The sequence below is a fragment of the Myxine glutinosa genome, chromosome 6 (assembly GCF_964187855.1).
Source record: "Myxine glutinosa chromosome 6, kmMyxGlut1.1, whole genome shotgun sequence".
Lineage (NCBI taxonomy): Eukaryota > Metazoa > Chordata > Myxini > Myxiniformes > Myxinidae > Myxine > Myxine glutinosa.
In genome coordinates, this window is record NC_136266.1 from 132,151,892 (window position 1) to 132,173,455 (window position 21,564).

Genomic DNA, 21,564 nt, shown 5'->3' on the forward strand with positions numbered 1-21,564 from the left:
CACCTTTTGAAACAGTCCCTATTGAAGTTTAACACTAAATATAAATAAATTTGGAGGAATCTGGACATCCGTGAGGAAATCTATGCTGATCACGTCAACGAACGGAACTGAGCGAAGATCTACTGTAGTCTATATATACTCCACAAAGATTAATATCATGACGCTGAATGCCGCAAATGTGGCATTTTTGTGGCATTTTTCCAAAGCCACTTCTTATAACAAAAGTAACAAGAAAGAGCAATCAGAGATTGCAGACCCTCGCCAGGATGTGTCTTCAGTGTTTTTTGTGTTAAAAACAAATATGGCGGCCGAACCACGTGACCGATGACATCTCTTCTTTTTTTTCTCCACCAATTTATCCCTAGATGACGCTCAGAAATTTAATCTTAATCGGATGAAGTTTTGTACATGTCTAATTATGACGTCATAATGGAGGCACCGATGACATCATCATTGACATATGTTATTCCACATGGAGAGCTCTTTACAATGAGTCATGTCTCATTTTTTTTCTATGCAGCGCTTTCCGAGATATAGAGGTGCAAAGTTTTTCGTTTTTTTTTCAAGATGGCGGCCGAACCACGTGATCTATGACGTCATAATTATCATTAAAAAATTACACAGGTGGAGTTGCACCTATGGTGAAAATTTCCTGTCAATCGGACCAACGGTTGCAGAGAAAATCATATTTATTCTGTGCGGACAAACAAACAGACAAACAGACAGACAGACAAACAAACAGACTCAAATGCAATACCCTCTCCTCTGGCGATAGGCCATGGGGCATACCATTAAAATCCACTTTTTCGTGCAACAGGAATGGGGATTACTTGATTTATTCATGAAAATCAGCAAAATATTCGTTCCATTCGATATAATAATGTCCCCAATAAATATACCTGCACATTAAAATACAAATAAAGAAAGAATTTCGATAAAAAAAAATCAGGTTTAAAATTCGCGGACAAGGTTGTTCACGTGATAAATTCAGCGAATGAGCGCTCCAGATACGTCAGGTGCCGTAATTGGCCAATCACGCAGCTCATACTAAGCTCCGTTCGGTAGCTGACAAACCAAGATGGCGACGCCCATTGCTTCGGCAGTGACAGGAAAACCTGTTCAATTTTCGTCCAAATTTTGCGTGATGCATGTTGTCCATAAAACTAAAAGCAATTTCATTCAATTCAATGATAAAAACTGGGCCCGCTTTGTTGAATTTGCGAGTAAATGGTTGCTCTATGACTGTAAAGAATGCGATTTACTGGCCGACTGTGCGGTAAAGCTGGGGCTTGATTTTGCCGATACACAATCCTGCATTGAAGCCAAACCAGAAAATCCCAACATTGGCTACCATTATGATTGTTCACGTCGCTTTTGTGACATCAGTAAAGTGAACAGGCTGAAGGAGAAAAAGACCGAAACATCTACATCTCATGGTAAGTTAATATGATTATGTAGTAATTTTTTTAGTAAGCTTTAAGTTTAGCCAAAAGTTTCAATTGTTCTGCAAACATAGACATGATCATGATGATAGAATCTGATCGTGATGATAGAATTCACATTACATTGCCATATATCATGATCAAATAAATCATCATGCTTGATTCAAGCAAGTTAGTAACAAGTTCCGGAAGATTTGGAGTTGGCCTTAGAAGAGTAGTATCTTCAAATTCAATTGACAAATGTACAGCAGACTCAGCAAGTCATGCATGATGAAATGTACATTTTATGATTTTGTTTATCTATTTCAAGACTACAATTTATAATACAAATCGTACTATTGCAAGCATGCTCTTTTACTTTAGTAATAGTATCATAATATGTGGGGATATTGTGGTTTATGTCATCAGGCTCATGTCACACCTCATTACAGTTTTTAGGATCCACAAAGAATTAAGAAATAATTTTGTACATGTAGACTACACATTTTTACTAAATTGTACGGTAGGTACTTCTTACTGTCCTGTAAATGATGGTAATAAAAAGTATGTTTACCTTGTCGGAGAAGTTGTTAAAAAAAACCATGATTTGATATTTGTTACTAAAAAAGACAGATGTTTGCAAAATTTTAAACTCTATAATTATAAACAATAAACACATGTTGAGTTTATTTTTATTTTGTATTGTTGTTGTTTTTTTGCGCGGTGGTCATGGTCATTAATATTTTTACTAGCAAAGCGTGTACAAATGTATAACAAGGGATGCACCAATAGATTCTTGGGGGGGGGGGGGGGGGGGACATGGAAGTTTTTTGAAGAAGGTACTTTTCGTTAATTGAATGACATTGCTCATATCAACCCAATACTGATAAACCACATCTTATCTGGGTGTTAATACTGTTATTTGACTTGTCTTTTTACAAACCATTCATGGACACTCTTTGGAAATAGAGTTATGGGAAAGAAATGTAAACTTAACTGTTAGAACTAAGTAAAACAAATGGAAGTTTCATTTCATAGATAAGTCGTAAATAATGAAATGTCAAATGCATCAAAAATATGATATCAAGTACAATCATATAGAAACGAAGCTTAAACGTGTGGGTTAATATCATAAGAATAAATTAAGAATAAATTAATTTTAAACATGTCAACCACACAACATCAATGACAATCAGTGAAAAAATCACTGATCATACAGGATCGAACCTGGGAACCTCCGCTTTACTATTAAGATGCTCTAACCTGAAGTTGAAGTTGAACTGAAATATACGATCAGATGGAGAAGAACGGATGATTTTAAATCAATACGCTTCTCAGATGAGAGGATGTTAGAGGAACGGGACTAGAACTGAAGACCTATTGATTTAAAATCATCCGTTCTTCTCCATCTGATCGTATAGCTCAGTTGGTTAGGGCGTCGCACTAGTAAAGCACAGGTTCCCAGGTTCGAATCCTGGATGATCAGTGATTTTTTCACTGATTGTCATCTATGTGTGGTTGACATGTTTAAAATTAATTTATTCTTAAGTACAATCATTTTTTAAATGAAAGTCCTGTGTTCATGATTTCGACCTTATACCTGTGCATATAGTTAATAGTACAAATTTCTCAAACTTGAAAGCTGTAAATTGAACAATGATGTAAATTATAATGTAATGGATATCATAAACAAATTTGATTGTCTCAATTATTTATGTCTGTCTGCCTTATCCTGGCATGTATACATTATGTATTGAACATGGAAACGAAGCAAAAGTAACAGTACTCTTAAACACTGTTAATCATGCAAGCACTTTCCATGACATGCGTAATGTATACATGTTGTACTGTTTTAAATAAATAAGTTGAAAATGAATCTTCTAAAAAGTAAAAGGAGTCAGCCGTCAACTGCCACTCATTGCCATTCTTCAAATCAAAGAAGATGAACTGATCATAGAAGGTAGAAGTGAGAAGTTAATTTAAAAAAAGTAAAATAAAAATGATTTATTTGCGGCACAACATGTGTTTCAGCTGCGGCGGACCATATTTTCAGATTGGATTCATTTTCAACTTATCGCTATGACTATCTAGATACAAAAATATCATGTTTATTGGTGTATTTTAGTGAAAAGGAGGTCTAGAAACAATATCACAATCAATTTTTTTCATTTTACTCCTCAAACTATCCAGAAATAAAAGAAAATGCAGTAACGTATAGTTGATGAATATATATTTACTTGCATTTTCATCAAGTGCGCGTTAAAAATTAATGAGCACCGCTGGTGTCTGGGGACATGGTGTTTCTTGTTCAGGAGCACATCCCCAACCCATCTATAGCAATTTTAAGTAATCCCCTGCGTTGTTGCACGAAATTGTCAAATTGAGCACATTTTAGCGCTATGCCCCATGGCCTACGAGGGTAATAACTGTGGGAAGAAAGGACACTAGGCTAAAATGTCCGAGCTCCAAAAATTGTCGGACCCACTACTGCTGGTATGCAGTTGGAAGCCACTATGCTCTCCGCTATTTTTACAACGTTTTAACAGCAACATAATTATTCTCATCACAGCACACAGAAACGAGTGGTTGTTGGCTCTCCATTCCACACAACGTACTTTCCTCCTTTCTGGATCACGAGGATAAAGATGAATCTTCGTTCCTTGGAATTGGAAATGCCCCATGCTGAACAGCAGGGCATATTTTACACCCAAAACTGATTTCAGAATGAAAAATTACCATGATGACGAGATGTAAATATGACAGTGTCCACACAGATGCACACACTTTAGCGCTTCGCTCGGCGAAGAGGGAGTAATAATTTGGCGTCTTGCGGTTATGTGATCATGATCATATATCCTCCGATCATGACCGTTTTAGCTCAAGCAGAGTTCGCCAAACTCCGGTATTCTATATGGCTCTGGGTCATGTGTATGTGCCAGTGTGCAGTATTCTACAAATTTGTGTTCCATTTGTATAATAGTCCTTTTTGCCTTAATTATACATATTTATGCCCGCTTAGCGGATAATGCTTTAGACTCGGCCATGATATTATCATTATAGCAATAATAACAGGAACTAGAACTGCCACTTTAAAACTGCTGGCAGTGATGACCGGTTTACTCGCACCCACTTTCGATGCAACCCCACTGTTGATACAACCCCACTTTTGATACAACCCCACTTGTGATACAACCCCACTTTCATTGGACATGCTTTGACACAACCCCCTTGGATACAACCCCGACACACACACACACACACACACACACACACACACACACACACACACACACACACACACACACACACACACACACACACACATCCCCCCTACCCCCTCCCACACACACACCCACAACCCTCCCCCCACATGCACACCCCTCCAAACACACACACACACACACACACACACATTCCCCCTACCCCCCACCCACATACACACACATACACACACACAAACACATGCACACGTCCTCCCACCCCCACCCCCAACACACACACACACACACACACACACACATATCCCCCCACCCCTAACACACACACACATGCACACAGCCCCCCCACCCCCAACACACACACATATCCCCCACCCCTAACACACACACAAACAAATGCACACATCCCCCCACCCCCCCCAACCCTAACACACATGCACACACACAAACACCCCCACACCCGTCCCCCCACACGAACACCCCTCCACACATACACCCCTTCACACACACACATATCCACCCGCCCCCTCACACCCACACACACATACACACACACGCACATCCACACATCCACACACACACACACAAACACACGCACACATCTCCCCACCCCACTCCCAACACACACACACACACACACACACATACACCCTCCACACATACACACACACACACACACATATCCATCCCCCCCCTCCTCCACATGCACACCCCAACCCCTCCACACACACACACATATCCCCCCCCCCCCCAACCCACACACACACACACACAGACATCCACACACATGCACATCCATACACACACACAAACACACACACATCCCCCCCACCCCATCCATTTTAAAAAATATTTTCGTTTAATTAACGATATCTGCCACCCGTGGAAGAACGTCCTGCCGTGGCATGACGTCATCCGTGGCCCGTGCCGTATGTCAGCGTAGAACAAAGTATCCCGTCGATCGAACTTGGTCAAATTTTTCATGATTGTCACCAAATTTGTTGTGGTATTTTGTTAACTCATCCGAGGCAATACGACAATCGAAATCCGATTTGAAATCGGAGCCAAATTGACGCCGTAAGGTGTGCCTGCACGTGTGGATATTTTACCTGTGGAAGATTCACTTTGGAAATACGACCCATTTAAAATGTTAGATTTTGGATAACTTCGTCATTGTAAATCGGATTTCCACAAAATAAAGGTCACCATTGCTTGCAGATACCTCTCTTTCTCCTTAAAATTGAAGACAGGATGAACTTCAGAGCGAGAAATAAGCCGAGGCGGCGGAGAGTTTTACAATGTTATTTTCCAATGTAAATGACAATATCGTGTAGTTTTACGAAAATTCATCAGCATTTGCCCAGATTTGTTACATTCGAATGTTAACACCCTCTAGCGACTGCCAAATCCAAAGACAATTTAATTTCGAGCTACCCTTAGCTCGTGAGGTGGTTATGTCACATGGCCTGGTCAAAAAAAAGTGTTGTGGTTCTTCTTCTTCAGGCAATAACAACTTCTAGTTTCCAGACCGTACATCCAATCATCTTGAGATTTTGCACACCTGTTACTCTTCATGACTTCTACTAGAGTATGAAGTTTCACGTCGATCAATAAAGCGATTCAAGAGATATCCATTTAAAAAAATATATTTTCGTTTAATTAACGATATCTGCCAAACCACGTGACCTATCGCAAATTCTAAAATGACATTTTAGTAAACTGACATGCTGAACAGATCTGTGAATTTTCTCCTCGATTGGATCAAAAATGAGGGAGGAGCTAGGTTTTAAAGGTTCATGCTTAAAAACGTCATAACTCTGAAACAATGTGTCGGATGATGTCGTGCTCGCTGACTTTTTTGTTCGTCATGAGTATGCGATGCCGCTTGCAAAGTTTGGCCTCGATCTGTTCAGCCGTTGCAGAGAAAAAGCGGTTTTCGTGTTTTCACGAAAAACAATATGGCTGCCGAACCACGTGACCTACGACGTCATATTTACCATTAAAATATTCTACAGACCGAGTCCCTCCTATGGTGAAAATTTTATCTCAATCGGCCCTATTATTGCAGAGAAAATGTTTTTTAAAGGAAATTAAAACTTAAAATGGCAATAGCACTCACTGTGAGACGTGGCCTGGCAGGACAAAATGGTGTGTTGCTTCTTCTTTCAACAATAAAGACTTATAGCTTCGCGACCGTACATCCAATCATCTTGAAATTTTGCACACTTGTTACTCTTCATGACTTCTACTAAAGTATGAAGTTTCACGTCGATCAATAAAGCGATTCAAGAGATATCCATAAATAAAAAAAATTCGTTTAATTAACGATATCTGCCAAACCACGTGACCTATCGCAAATTCTAAAATGACATTATAGTAGACTGACATGCTGAACAGATCTGTGAATTTTCTCCTCGATTGGATCAAAAATGAGGGAGGAGCTAGCTTTTAAAGGTTCATGCTTAAAAACGTCATAACTCTGAAACAATGTGTCGGATGATGTCGCCCTCGCTGACTTTTTTGTTCGTCATGGGTATGCGATTCTGCTTGCAAAGTTTGGCCTCGATCTGTTCAGCCGTTGCAGAGAAAAAGGGATTTTCGTGTTTTCACGAAAAACAAGATGGAGGCCGAACCACGTGACCTGCGACGTCATAATTACCATTAAAATATTCTGCAGACCGAGTCCCTCCTATGGTGAAAATTTTATCTCAATCGGCCCTATTATTGCAGAGAAAATGTTTTTTAAAGGAAATTAAAACTGAAAATGGCAATCGCACTGTTGTCAGATGATGTCGTGGCCTGGGAGGACAAAATGGTGTGTTTCTTCTTCTTTCAACAATAAAGACTTTAGCTTCGCGACCGTACATCCAATCATCTTGACATTTTGCACACTTGTTCCACCCGATGAGAGCTACATTGCATTAAAAATTCAAGTCGATCCATGCAGCGCTTCAAGAGTTACAAGCTTTTTAAAATTTAACTTCCATTATTTATTGCGGCCAAACCATGTGACTTATCAAAACATCTCAAGTAACGATGAAACATCCCCCCATGTGTAACATTTGTGTAAAGTTTCCACGCGATATCTCCACAAATTATGGAGGTGATTCCATTTCTAGTTTGACTTTTGAAAACGTCATAACTCTGAAACCACGTGTCGGATGACGTCGTGCTCGCTGACTTTTTTGTTTGCCATGGGTATCCGAATATGCATGCCAAGTTTGGGCTCGATCCGTTCAGCCGTTGCGGAGAAAAAGGGGTTTTTTGTGTTTTTTCACGGAAAACAAGATGGCGGCCGAACCATGTGACGTATGACTTCGAAAATTTTCGCATTCTGAGTTTTTTTTAACTAAGCATCTGGGGAAAAAATCTCATTTTCGGGGGAGAAAAACTGTGTTTGACGAATTCTAACCTCTTAACGTTAGCATTTTTGATATACTCAATACACATGTTTTTTGTTCCCATTGCAGAGTTCTTTAGAATGAGCCATTCCTCAAATTTTTCCATTGAGCCGTTTCGGAGATACAGAGGGGCAAAGTTGAAGGTGTTTTACAAGATGGCGCCCATACCACGTGACCTATGACGTCATCATTAGCATAAAAAAATTCTACGAGCCTAGCCGATCATTTGATGAAAATTTCCTGTCAATCTGACCAGCGGTTGCTGAGAAACTTAATTATGAAGTTTTCGGAGGTGCAAAATAGGGTGGAAGAATAATAATAAGAAAAACTCTAGCAGTAATAATAGGTTTCTCTCCATTTCATGGAGAGTAAACCTAATAATCATTATGATTATTACTGTTATTATTAAGCCTCCCCCTATAGCATAGGGAAAAGGTTATTGCTGTTGTGGGATTTGTTTCTACAAATTGCGCCCCCAATTTGTCATGCGCCCCCAATTTGTCATGCGCCCCCAATTTGTCATGGTACCTCAGAGTTTATTAGAACCCCTAGGCCCTACGTGTAGTAAGCCACAATTTAGATTTTTTTTCTTTTTCTTTCTGCACTCTCTACACACCAAATTTCCAAACTGTATCAATTTCCGAGTAGTATCTCAGAGCCGGCTGGGAGTTTCGGAATGAAATTTTGCATCAATAATGAAAATAGAAAGTATGCGGCGTTGACCTAGTTATTTTGACCTTGACCTAGTTTTAATGTCGTGACGTAATTTAAGAAATTTTAACATTCTTCACCATAACTCGATTAAAGTTTGTCCGATTGGAACGACATTGCCCTCATTAGATAGCCCGGAACAAGGTGCATTTACATTTCATTTACATCATACCCCTCTGGGTTAAAGGTCAAGGTCTTACACCCCTAGGAGTATCAAACCACCATTTAGGTATAGAGCCAGCTGGGAGTTTCGGAATGAAATTTTGCATCAATAATGAAAATAGAAAGTATGCAGCGTTGACCTAGTTATTTTGACCTTGACCTAGTTTTAATGTCGTGACCTAATTTAAGAAATTTTAACATTCTTCACCATAACTCGATTAAAGTTTGTCTGATTGGAACGACATTGCCCTCATTAGATAGCCCAGAACAAGGTGCATTTACATTTCATTTATATCATACCCCTCTTGGTTAAAGGTCAAGGTCTTACACCCCTAGGAGTATCAAACCACCATTTAGGTTTGGAGCCAGCTGAGACTTTCGGAATGAAATTTTGCATCAATAATGAAAATAGAAAGTATGCGGTGTTGACCTAGTTATTTTGACCTTGACCTATTCTTAATGTCATGACCTAATTAAAGAAATTTTAACATTCTTCACCATAACTCGATTAAAATTTGTCCAATTGGAACGATATTGCCCTCATTAGATAGCCCAGAACAAGGTGCATTTACATTTCATTTACATCATACCCCTCTGGGTTAAAGGTCAAGGTCTTACACCCCTAGGAGTATCAAACCACCATTTAGGTTTCGAGCCGGCTGGGACTTCTGGAATGAAATTTTGCACCAATAATGAAAAGAGAATGTATTTGGGGTTGACTAAATTATTTTGACCTTGAACTAATGTTTAAGGTCATGACCGAATTATATGCTAACATTTTTCACCAAAACAAAACGAATATGGTTTGTCTGATCATAACGAAATTGCCCTCGCTAGATAGCCTAGAGAAAGGTGCATTTTACACTTCATTTACATCATACTTCATTTACATCAAGTGAAAGGTCAAGGTCAAATGGCGGTCTGAATAAAATAACGCATTTTTTGTAATTACTCAATTTTGCCAAACAGAATTTCAAATACTGCTTTGCCATTTGAGATGTTCTTGCATCATAATAGTGGACCGATAATGAAGTTGTACACTTGATATTTTTGTTTTATGTCCTTGACCTACTTTTTTCGGAATTGTGACCTAACAAAAAACACCTTTTTGATCATAACTTGAATAATTCTCCTCCGATTTTCATGATGTTGAGTTTTATGGATATATTTTAGATGGGGACACATTTTCTTCATTTACTCCATCCTTAAATGTTGAAGTCAAGGCCATATGGTGGTCCAAAAAAATATGGCATCATTGGATCACGGGCCAAGGGTAAGTCACTGAGCGATCTTCTCCCGGTAAGGGGAGGCTTACCCTTGGGAATCGCTTTTGTGATGGCAGATATCGAGTTACATCCGCCACCGAAGGTGGAGGCTATGTTTGCACCTCTGTCTGTTTGTTTGTGTGTGAACAAGGTATCTCAAAAGGTCGTGGACGGATTCGGACTAAATTTGGCAGAGAGGTAGTGCATGTGACAAAGAGTAATCAATCGATTCGATTTTGGGGAAGATCTGAATATGGATTCGGATACCAAAATTATATAATTTATAAGTGATTCTTCACCATTGAGTGATGGGGCTAAACCGATAGATAGCACGCTGTCTCAAAAACATATGGACGGATTTGGACGAAACTTGGTGGACCGATTGGGTGTTTGACAAGGACGAATAGATTCGATTTTTGTGACGATCTGAAAATGGATTCGGATACGATAATTATTTAATTTTTACGTGATTCTTCACCATTGAGAGATCGGGTGAAAAGCGATACATAGCAGGATATCTCAAAAAGTTGTTAACGGATTTGGACGAAACTTGGTGGACCGGTTGGGTGTGTGACAAGGAAGAATATATTCGATCATATCAATATATAACATGATATTTAAAAAGGTTATGGACGAGTTATGAATAAACTTGGTGGATGAGTTGGTTAGGAGACAAGAACAAGCCGATTAGATTTGGGTTTAGGTCCGAAAACAGATCCGGCCTATCAGTAGGATACAAAATATAAATTGTTCAGCCTGGTGGAGGTATGCGCTCTACCGAGTGCCGTTCTAGTTACCCTCGCCAGAGGAGAGGATATTGCATGAGTCCGTTTGTTACTTGGCAATTTGTTTTTCCTTTTGCAAGTATGTTGATGACTCCAGTTTGTGTGTGTGTGTGTGTGTGTGTGTGTGTGTGTGTGTGTTTGTTTGTGTGTGTGTTTGTTTGTGTGTTTGTCTGTCCACTCACATATTTGCCTACAGGTCACAATTTTAAACCGATCTTCATGAAACTAAAAAAAATGGTAGAGTTTGTGGTCCGACAAAATCCTATATACGGGGTCATAAGGTCAACATAGGCCAAAGGTCAACCCCTTTTTTCGAATTTCTAAAATCTTCAATTTTCATCCGATTGACTTCGAATTTTAATGGGATTTTCATATCAGCGAACTGAATTCAACCACCAACTATTTTTGAGCTCAGCATAGGCCAAAAGGTCAACATAGGCCAAAGGTCAACCACATTTTATGAATTTCTAAATTCCTCAATTTTCATCCGATTCACTAGAAATTTGAATGTGATTTATATATCAGCAAACTGAATTCAACCACCCACTATTTTTGAGATCAACATAGGCCAAAAGGTCAAAATAGGCCAAAGGTCAACAACAATTTCAAATTTCTAAAATCCTCAATTTTCATCCTGTTGACTTGAAATCTGAATAGGATTTTCATTTCAGTGAACTCAATTCAATTACGAACTATTTTTGAGATCAGCGTAGGCCAAAAGGTCAACATAGGCCAAAGGTCAACCACTTTTTTTCGAATTTCTAAAATCCTCAATTTTCATCCGATTGACATGAAATCTGAATAGGATTTTCATTTCAGTGAACTGAATTCAACCACCAACAATTTTTGAGATCAGCATAGGCCAATAGGTCAACATAGGCCAAAGGTCAACAACAATTTCAAATTTCTAAAATCCTCCAATTTCATCGGATTCACTTGAAATTTGAATGGGATTTACATATCAGCAAACTGAATTCAACCAACAACTATTTTTGAGATCAGGATAGGCCAAAAGGTCAAAATAGGCCAAAGGTCAACAACAATTTCAAATTTCTAAAAGCCTCAATTTTCATCCGATTGACTTGAAATTTGCATTGGATTTTCATATCAGCTAACTGAATTCAACCACCAATTATTTGTGAGGTCAAAAGGATGCTCTACTGAGAGCCATTCTTCTTTGTTCTCTTTTGTCAAGTGTCGCTCTATGAGTGATTTTTCATTTGTTTGTTTGTTTGTCTACCTGTTTGTTTGTCTCTTTGCTTGTCCGCACAGGATAAATATGATTTTCTCTGCAACCGTTGGTCCGATTGAAAGGAAATTTTCACCATAGGTGCACCTCCTCCTGTATAATTTTTTATAATTATGACGTCATTGGTCACGTGCTGTGGGCGCCATCTTGGAAAAACCGAAAAACTTTGCACATCGATATCTCCGAAAGCGCTGCATAGAAAAAATTGAGACATGGCTCATTGTAAAGAACTCTCCATGGGGAATAAAATGATGATGATGATGTCATAGGTAACTATTATTACGTCATAATTCGACAAGTACAAATCTTCATCCGATAAAGATGAAATTTCTTGAGCGTCATCTATGGATAAATTCGTGGATAAAAAAGAATGACGTCATTGGTCACATGGTTCGAGCGCCATATTTGTTTTACCACAAAAGCCTTAAAAACCACTAAAAACACGTCCTGGTGAGGGTCTGCAATCTCTGATTGCTCTTTCTTGTTGTTATTATTATAACTAATACTATTATTTTGTACCAGCGTTAATATTATCATTATGACAGTATCATCAGACAGAATTTATTAATTTGTGTAATAGTAATTTTTGCTTCTGGTAGGTGTGCGGACCACCAATTGTTAGCATATACACCACCCTTGTGTAGGTAATTCATTCATATGCCCAATTCCTCGAAATTGCCCTCAGGTGAGTATTAAACAATGCTAGCAACAACTAAGAATAGGGTTATGCATCAAATAAAGGTCACAATTGGGCTGTAAGGGCGTCAGGGGCAATAATGTATCTCACACCTGAAATCATTTGCTTGAGATTGGATAAGTAAAGACCGAATGTATTGCGGTCAGACTAAATTGCTTATTTTAGTACGATATATATTGACATATTCTAGAATAAACCTCATGGAGATTCAATCCTCGAAAAGTAATTATTTTAAAGTACTTAAAAAAACAACCTTTCTATTTTCACAACAATTGCATGGTGATAGTTGCATGGTGATAGTAAGGATTCACAAGGTAGAATCAAACTCTTTAAAAAAAAACCCCCCCATAGCAAATATATTGGCTTATACATATACTGGGATACATAAGGAGGCATTCGTTTACGTTATATGACATATAAAAAGTATCTTACCCAGCTCGCTGCTGGATGGACGAGCCATGGAGTCGAACTCTCCTATTTGGATGTTTTCAATAGTAGAGCACACTGATGAACGTAACTTGAGACTAATTTCCTTCAGGTCTTCAAAGTTATCCACCACATATACAAACTGATCTGAGGGCCGGCTGGCAGCCTCCTCCAGCTTTTGCCGTGGAGCATTCGCGATGCCGATTGCATAAAGTGCAATACCAAAAGATTTCAAAACTGAAGCTGGTGGGACCATATCATCTTGGGACACCCCATCTGTGATGAGGACAGCAACCTGCACAATTTGTGAAGAGAAAGAGAGGGAAAGACAAATTAAATACACAAGCAACGGTATTCGCCCTATGGCGGGGCTTCAATTGGGAAACCCAAATGAAAAGGCAAAATATCAGAAATTGAAGGCTTTTGTTATTTTAAACGATTCATATAAACATCTGTTGAATCATGTCACACGCAAATCATCAAAATCTAAACAGTACATGGCGCCCATTTTGAAAAAAGATTGAATTCTGCAAAACGGAAGCGGCCGCTACACGTCTTTCTCAGTCGCACATTTATGTGTGAAGAGTGCGCGCCGAATCTGTAAGACGGAAGCGGCCGCTACACCTGTTTCTCAGTCGCTTTGCACACGCTGCCATGTTACTTCGGAGCCGCACGTTTATATAGGAAGAGTTTGTCAGGAGTCGATCTACTCTCTCCTGGTACGTAGAATAAACAGTATTTGTAGAATTTCAACAAAAGCCACATCACTGTTCATATCGGTAAATATTATTCCATCGTGTTTGGAAAAACTGGAAAATTTGGAAAAATTGGAAAACCAATACAGCCTATTTTACTCCCAGGGGTCCAAGGAATACCCACCCAAAATATCGTTGCGATCGGTACAGCCGTTTTTGCGGTACCTTCGAACGGACGGACGGGAATTTGGTGAATTATAGTAAGATTATATAACTAGAATGGCAAACGGGAGAGCACATAGCTCTGCCAGGCTTAAGGGTTTACATTTTGTATCCCACTGAGAGGCTGGATCTGCATCCGGACCTGAACCAAAATCTAATCGGCTTGTTCTTTCACCTACCCAACTCATTCACCAAGTTTTGTCATCATCCATCCACCACTTTTTCAAATATCATGCAATACAGTATATCGTTTTTGGTCCCATCTCTCAATTATGAAGAATCAATTAATAAATTGAAAAACTAGAACGCCACTCAGTAGAGCGCATACTCCAGCCGTGGGTCAAGTTGGAATAATACGTTTTATTTAACATCCCCTCTCCCCAAAACAATAAATGAAAAAGAAAGTAGGCCCTAACCGTCAGAGAATTTATTTTGATATATCTCGGAATTAGAGGAGAAAAACATCATTTAAGAATAAGAATAAAGGCTTTAATGCAGTAAAACAGAAAAAAATTTCTCAAAAAAATTCCCATAAAAAATTCCTGGATCCGGAATAATATCCTGAGCTTCACCAAAAACTAATCAATTCTTCCTTATCCCAAGGGCAATCATCCCACCAACTTTCATCCAAATCCGTTCAGAACTTTTCCAGATATCTTGTTCACAAACACACGAACATACAAACACACATACACACGGACGGACACGATCGAATGCATTACTCCTTGGCGGGAGTAAATATATCATATTCGGATCCAGATCCAGATCTTCACTGAAATCGAATCAATTCATCCTTGTCACACACTCAACCTGTCCACCAAGTTTCGGCCGAATCTATCCATCACCTTTTGAGATATAATGCTCACAGACAGACAGACGGACAAGCAGGGGTGAAAACATAACCTCCATACAATTTGGGTGGTGGAGTAAATTAATGCAGTTTCAATTGCTAAGGTGATATGTTTGACTCATTTTGGTCAAAAGGTCAACATAGGCCAAAGGTCAACCACTTTTTCCGAATTTCTAAAATCCTCAATTTTCATCCGATTGACTTGAAATTTGAATAGGATATACATATCGGTAAACTGAATTCAACCGCCAACTATTTTTTAGATCAGCTTGGGCCAAAATGTCAACATAGGGCAAAGGCCAACCACTTTTTTCAAATTTCTAAAATCCTCAATTTTCATCCGATTGACTTGAAATTTGAGTAGGATATACATATCGGTAAACTGAATTCAAACGCCAACTATTTTTGAGATCAGCTTAGGCCAAAATGTCAACATAGGGCATAGGCCAAAGGTCAACCACTTTTTTTAATTTCTAAAATCCTCAATTTTCATCCGATTGACTCGAAATTTGAATAGGATATACATATCGGCAAACTGAATTCAACCACCAACTATTTTTGAGATCAGCATATGCCAAAAGGTCAAAATAGGCCAAAGGTCAACCACTTTTTTCAAATTTCTAAAAGCCTCAATTTTCATCCGATTGACTTGAAATTTGAATAGGATTTTCATATCAGCTAACGGAATTGAACCACCAACTATTTTTGAGATAAGCATAGGCCAAAAGGTCAACATAGGCCAAAGGTCAACCACTTTTTTGAATTTCTAAAAGCCTCAATTTTCATCTGACTGACTTTTTTTTTCTTTTTCTTTTTTTGTATACTGAATCGAGGCTCGTGAAAGAGCTGACATTTACTTCACAAACAAATCAACCAGACAAACAAAATATATAAAAAGAAGGAGCGGAAGACAAGAGAAGGGAAAGCACACAAACACTTGAGAGCACACAACATTTAAGAGCAGGGAGATGTGTGGGAGGGAGAGGGCTTGGGGGGAGGAGGCGTGGGAAGGGGGGGGGGGGGGGAGGGGGTGGGAGAAGTATAAAACACAAGGACACCAAGGACTTCCAGGACAGAAGTTGGTATTTCAAAAAAGTGGAATTGGGGTGAAATTAGCGGGGATAGAAAAGATCAAGGTTTTGGATGGGGGAAGACAAGAGATGGTGGTGAACAGCTGTTTTAAAGACCTGGAGGGTGGAGTGGGATTGAAGAGAGTGAGGGAGTTTGTTCCAGAGGTGGGAGAAAAGAGGAATGAAGGAGTGAAGGTGAGCAGAGAGTCTTGATTTTGGCAGTTTAACCATAAGAGGGTTGCAGGCAGATCTTGTGCGACCTGTAGGAATATTTGTGGGACAGAGCCCAGAGAGAGCTGGGGGGGGGGGGGCAAGGCCAGAGAGGAGTCGGTAGAAGACGGAAAGACCACCAACCTGCCTGCGGTGAGTGAGTGAGAGGCCCTTGGAGTTAGCTTCATCGCGGGAGATTCCAATGATTCTGAATGCTTTGGTTTCAACAGCGTGAAGACGAGCTAGGTGTGAGGCAGGAGCACCAGCCCAGAGGGGAGAGCAGTATTCCATTGAGCTGCGGATGAAAGCCTTGTATGTGGTGAGGAGCTCAGGTGTGCCAAGGAAGGACTTCGCACGACGGAGGATGCCCAGGCGGCGACTGGCTTTGGAGGCCAGATTTGAAATGTGGTTTTCCCAGGAAAGATCATGGCAGATAGTGAGACCCAAACGCTTGAGTGACAGAACTTCTTGGAGAGGATTATTCAGAAAGTGGATGGGAGGGTTGTCCAGTCGGTCTTTTCGGAGAGACATCGTAAGAGTGTGAGATTTGTCAGGATTGAAAGACATGTTCCACTTGTTTGCCCAGTCTGTGATTTTTTCCAGGTCTGCAGAGAGTGAGGAGGCTGCAGACTGCCGATCTGAGGGATGAAGAATGGAGCGACAGAGAGTAGAGTCATCAGCAAAGAGATAGAGAGGATTTTCAAGAGAGTCAGAGAGATCATTGATGAAGACCAGAAAAAGCACAGGGCCCAGAACAGTCGGAACACTGCCTTGGGGAATCCAGCCTGAACAGGAGGAGGAGATGAGAGAAACCCATTCAGGGCCACACGTTGACTACGACTAGAGAGGAAGTATGCCAGCCATGCGTGGAGATTTCCATGAATACCAACAGAGGAGAGTTTGGTGAGCAGGGCGGGGTGCCAGACCGTATCGAAGGCACGTGATATGTCAAGGGAGACAGCTCTAATTTCCTGTTTGGCATTGAGGACCTCCATCCATTGTTGGGAAAGCAGAAGCAGCATGACCAGAGTAGAGTGACCAGGTCTGAAACCAAATTGATTATCAGAGATCAAGCCATTGGAGAAGAGGAAAGATTTCATATCTGAAGCAATGATGGATTCCATGACTTTGAATTCCATGAAATTTTCCAGACAATTCCAGACAATTCCAGACAATTCCATGACATTCCATTCCATGACTTATAAACTTGAAATTTGAATTGGATTTTCATATCAGCTAACTGAATTCAACCACCAATTATTTGTGTCGTCAAAAGGATTTTCTATCGAGTGCCATTCCGTTTTTTTCTGTTTTGCCAAATGTCGTTCTATGGGTGATTTTTCATCAGTCTGTTTGTTCGTTACTTGGTCCCCAAAAAAATTTTTTTTGCAAGTATGTTGATCACTCCGGTTTATGCGTGTGTGTGTTTGTCTGTCCGCTCACTTATACTTGCCTACAGGTCATAATTTAAAACCGATCTTCACAAAACTTCACCAAATTGTAGAGTTCGTGGTCCGAGAAAATCCTATATATTTTTGAGGTCAATGCGTGCCATTCTACTTTGTTCTGTTTTGCCAAGTGTCGCTCTATGAGTGATTTTTCATCTGTCTGTCCGTTTGTGAACAAGATATCTCAAAACGTTGTGGACGGATTCGGATGAAATTTGGCAGAGATGTAGCGTATGTCACAAGGACAAAATGATTAGGTTTTAGTGAAGATCCTGATTCGGATCCGGTTATTAGAATTTTTAAGTGATTCTTCACCATTGGGAGATGGGGCCAAAAACGATACATAGCAGGATATCTCAAAAAGTTGTGGACGGATTTGGGCGAAACTTGGTGGACAGGTTGTGTGTCTGACAAGGACAAATATATTCGATTTTGGTGAAGATCTGAATATGGATTCGGATATGAGATATGAGATATGAGAGTTATTTAATTTTATAAGTGATTCTTCACCATTGGGAGATAGGGCTAAAACCAACATAGCAGGATATCTGAAAAAATTATGGATAGATTTGGACGAAACTTGTTGTACAGGTTGTGCGTCTGACAAGGAAGAATCGATTCATTTTTGGTGAAGATCCGGATCCGGATCCAGCGAGGATAATTTTTAAGTGATTCTTCACCATTGAGTGATCTGGCTAAAATGATATTTAGCAGGATATCTCAAAAAGTTGAGGACGGATTTGAACGAAACTTGGTGGATAGGTTGTTTGTGTGTGACAAGGACGAATTGTTTCGATTTTGGTGAAGATCTGAATACGGATTAGGCTACAAGAATTATTTTAATTTTTGAGTGATTCTTCACCATTGAGATTTTGGTTCAGGTCCGAATCCAGATCCGGCCTATCAGTGGGATACAAAACATAAACTGTTCAGCCTGGCAGAGGTATGCGCTCTCCCGAGTGCCGTTCTTGTTGAACTTGTGAAAGTTTTCACTCCTACCTAAACTTAACAGCTTATGGGGCACCATTCAGGCTGGACAAAGTCATCAACCTTTCGTAGTGAGTAGAAGTCGATAATTTGATTTTCTATAAACTCAACAGTTAAAAAAAAGTTCACAAAAAATAAAATCATAATTTGTAAAATGCACAGATTTTTAAGCAGTGACCGGCGTCAATATTTGGCTATGTCCGTATGTCTGTCAAAAATGAAGAAAACCTAACCCACTGTGTTTAATTCTAAAGGGTAATTCTAAAGGGTAAGTTCTAATGGGTAGTTCTCAAGGGTAGTTCTCAAGGGTAGTTCTAAAGGGTGGTTCTAAAGGGTAATTCCGGTAAAGGGTAAGGTTTCCGGTCTTGCTGGCGATGGTTCGTTTTTTCGCAGCTCTCCACGCTCTCCATCAAAATCGAAGTTAAGTAATTGTTCCAATTTGTATTTTCGTTAAAACTGTATTTATTTTATGGTGTATGTACGTATATTGTCCCGTCAAAGATTTTCGGTGCAAATCTTTCATACCTGTATTGAAAATCGTGTTAATTCGTGTCGTCTTGAGGTCTTGTACAGTGTACACTGTACAACCTTGAGGCTTTGTTTTTCTCTCAGCGCCTGTCGTTTGTGATCCAATAACTTTCGTTCTCTGTTTTCGCAGTCTTTCCACCCCAAAGCCTACTTCCTTATGTAAATCTCAACTCAACAAAAAAAAAAAAAAAAGACATTACCTTCTCTGTGCTCATTCGTTTATTCATTCTTATTCGTTCGTTCGTTCTTCGACCAGGTGTTTCTCCCCCATTTCCCCAGATAGATTGTCAAATTTCAACTCGTTATTTTATCGTCCATGCGATATTGTTTGATTATAGTTAGTTTTGGTTTGAATTTCCTGTAACTCGTAATTAATTAATCGTTTTCTGCTCCTCGTGTGTGGCCTTGTAGTTGTACCCCCGTCGGTGTTTTATTAACTTAAGCGTGTTTTGCTTGGCTCTTGGTTTTTTCCCTTCTACCCCGAACATAATACTGTCTAACGTTCTAAATCCCCACCCCCCCCCCAAAAAAAACAAAAAAAACAAAAACATTTATTTTATTTTCTCCACGTGTACTGTTGTCTCATCCTGTATTTTCTGTCCAGGTGTGCTGTTCGCCCCACCCCCATTATCTCCTTGCCATCCACCGTTTGCCCTGTTCACGTGACTCGTGGTGGTCCCTCTCGGCTCTCCCCCCGTTGGTATTTTTGTGCATATAAGATTGTTCATAGTTCTGTTTAAATATTATTTAAATATGTTTAACCTTTCCCCTTCTGTTTTTTATTCAGTGGTATATTACAACACGCTGTTTTTCTTCCTATTTAAAAGGCTTTTCTCAATTTCCTCTCCAACTCATTCCACTTCAAAAAAAAGAAATTCAATATCTTATACGTCTCCCTCACTACATGGTCTAAATTCACATTCATTCCATCCCTCCTCCATCGTTCTGAATCGGATTGCTAACTTGAAAATCACAACAAACCCAATTTGTTATCAATGTTCGTCTTTCATTAATCATCCACTTTCTAAACTCCCCTCTTGCCCCTCCCATCCAAATCCCCCCCCCTTGCACCTACACTCCGAAACTTCCCCCTTGCCCCTCCACTCTTAAACTCCCCCCTTGCCCCTCCACTCCTGAACTCCCCCCTTGCCCTTCCCCTCCTAAACTTCCCCTTTGCCCCTCCCCTCCTAATCCCCCCTTGCCCCTCCACTCCTGATCTCCCCCCTTTCCCCTTCCCTCCAAAACTCCCCCCTTGCCCCTCCCCTCCTAAACTCCCCCCTCACTCCTCCCCTTCAAAACTCCCCCCCAATCCCTCCCTTTCAATTCTCCCCCCATATCATTCCTCTCCAATTCTCTCTCCTCCCCCCTCCTCCTCCAAGCTGCCTCCTCCCCACTTCGTCTCCCTTCTATCTCATACCTCCACCCCCCCAAACCTTCTACTTTCCTCTGCCCCCCCTCAAACAACCCCTCACTGTGCCGCATCCCTTCACCATCAAACCTTTCATCCTCCTCATCCTTCCCTTTCTTGGAACTCTTCTGCAACATCTGAAACACTATCAACTGCTCTCCCTACCTCCCCCTCTCATCCTTCATCTTACCCTACTCCTCCCCTCCCCTGTCCTGTACCCGATGCTCCCCCTCTCTCTTCATTAACGGTATGGACCTCAAACATCCGGGGCCTTCGCTCAAACCTGACTGATCTCTCCATACAGGTTGCTTCTGACAATCCAGACTTGATCTGCTTAACAGAGACTTTCCTCCTTCAAGATGTCTCTGATTCCTTAATATCTCTTCCTGGTTAATCCCTCCTCCGGTATGATAGACCTGAGCCTCGGCCTGGTGGTGGGGTGGCTATCTTTGTCAAAAACTCTCTTCCTCACTCTCCTTGCACTGCTCTCTTTCCTCCTCACCCGCAGGAGTACCTCTGGTTACGGCTTCCTCTCCGCTCCCACCTTTTGTTCATATGTGTTCTGTACCGTCCCCCAAACAGTGATGACTCCATCTACATTTCAATGTCTGACAACATGGACCAACTTCTATCCACTCATCCCAACTCTCTCTTCCTCATATGTGGTGACTTCAACTGTCATCATGCCACCTGGTTGGGTGTGGGTTCCTCTCTCACTAGTCATGGCACCTCAGCAAAGGACTTCTGTGACTCACTGGGATTGACACAATCTGTCAATTTCCCGACCCGGATCTCAGCCAATGGAGTATCT

The 21,564-nt window shown here is 40.3% G+C and overlaps 1 protein-coding gene across 1 annotated transcript in view; it reads right to left on the reverse strand.

The window, feature by feature from the left end:
* LOC137429452 (uncharacterized) overlaps positions 1-21,564 on the reverse strand; it is a 397,376-nt gene that overhangs the window by 109,049 nt on the left and 266,763 nt on the right. The window contains 1 exon segment of the mRNA XM_078781072.1: positions 13,342-13,630. Within this exon segment, the coding sequence (XP_078637198.1) occupies positions 13,342-13,630 (289 nt within the window).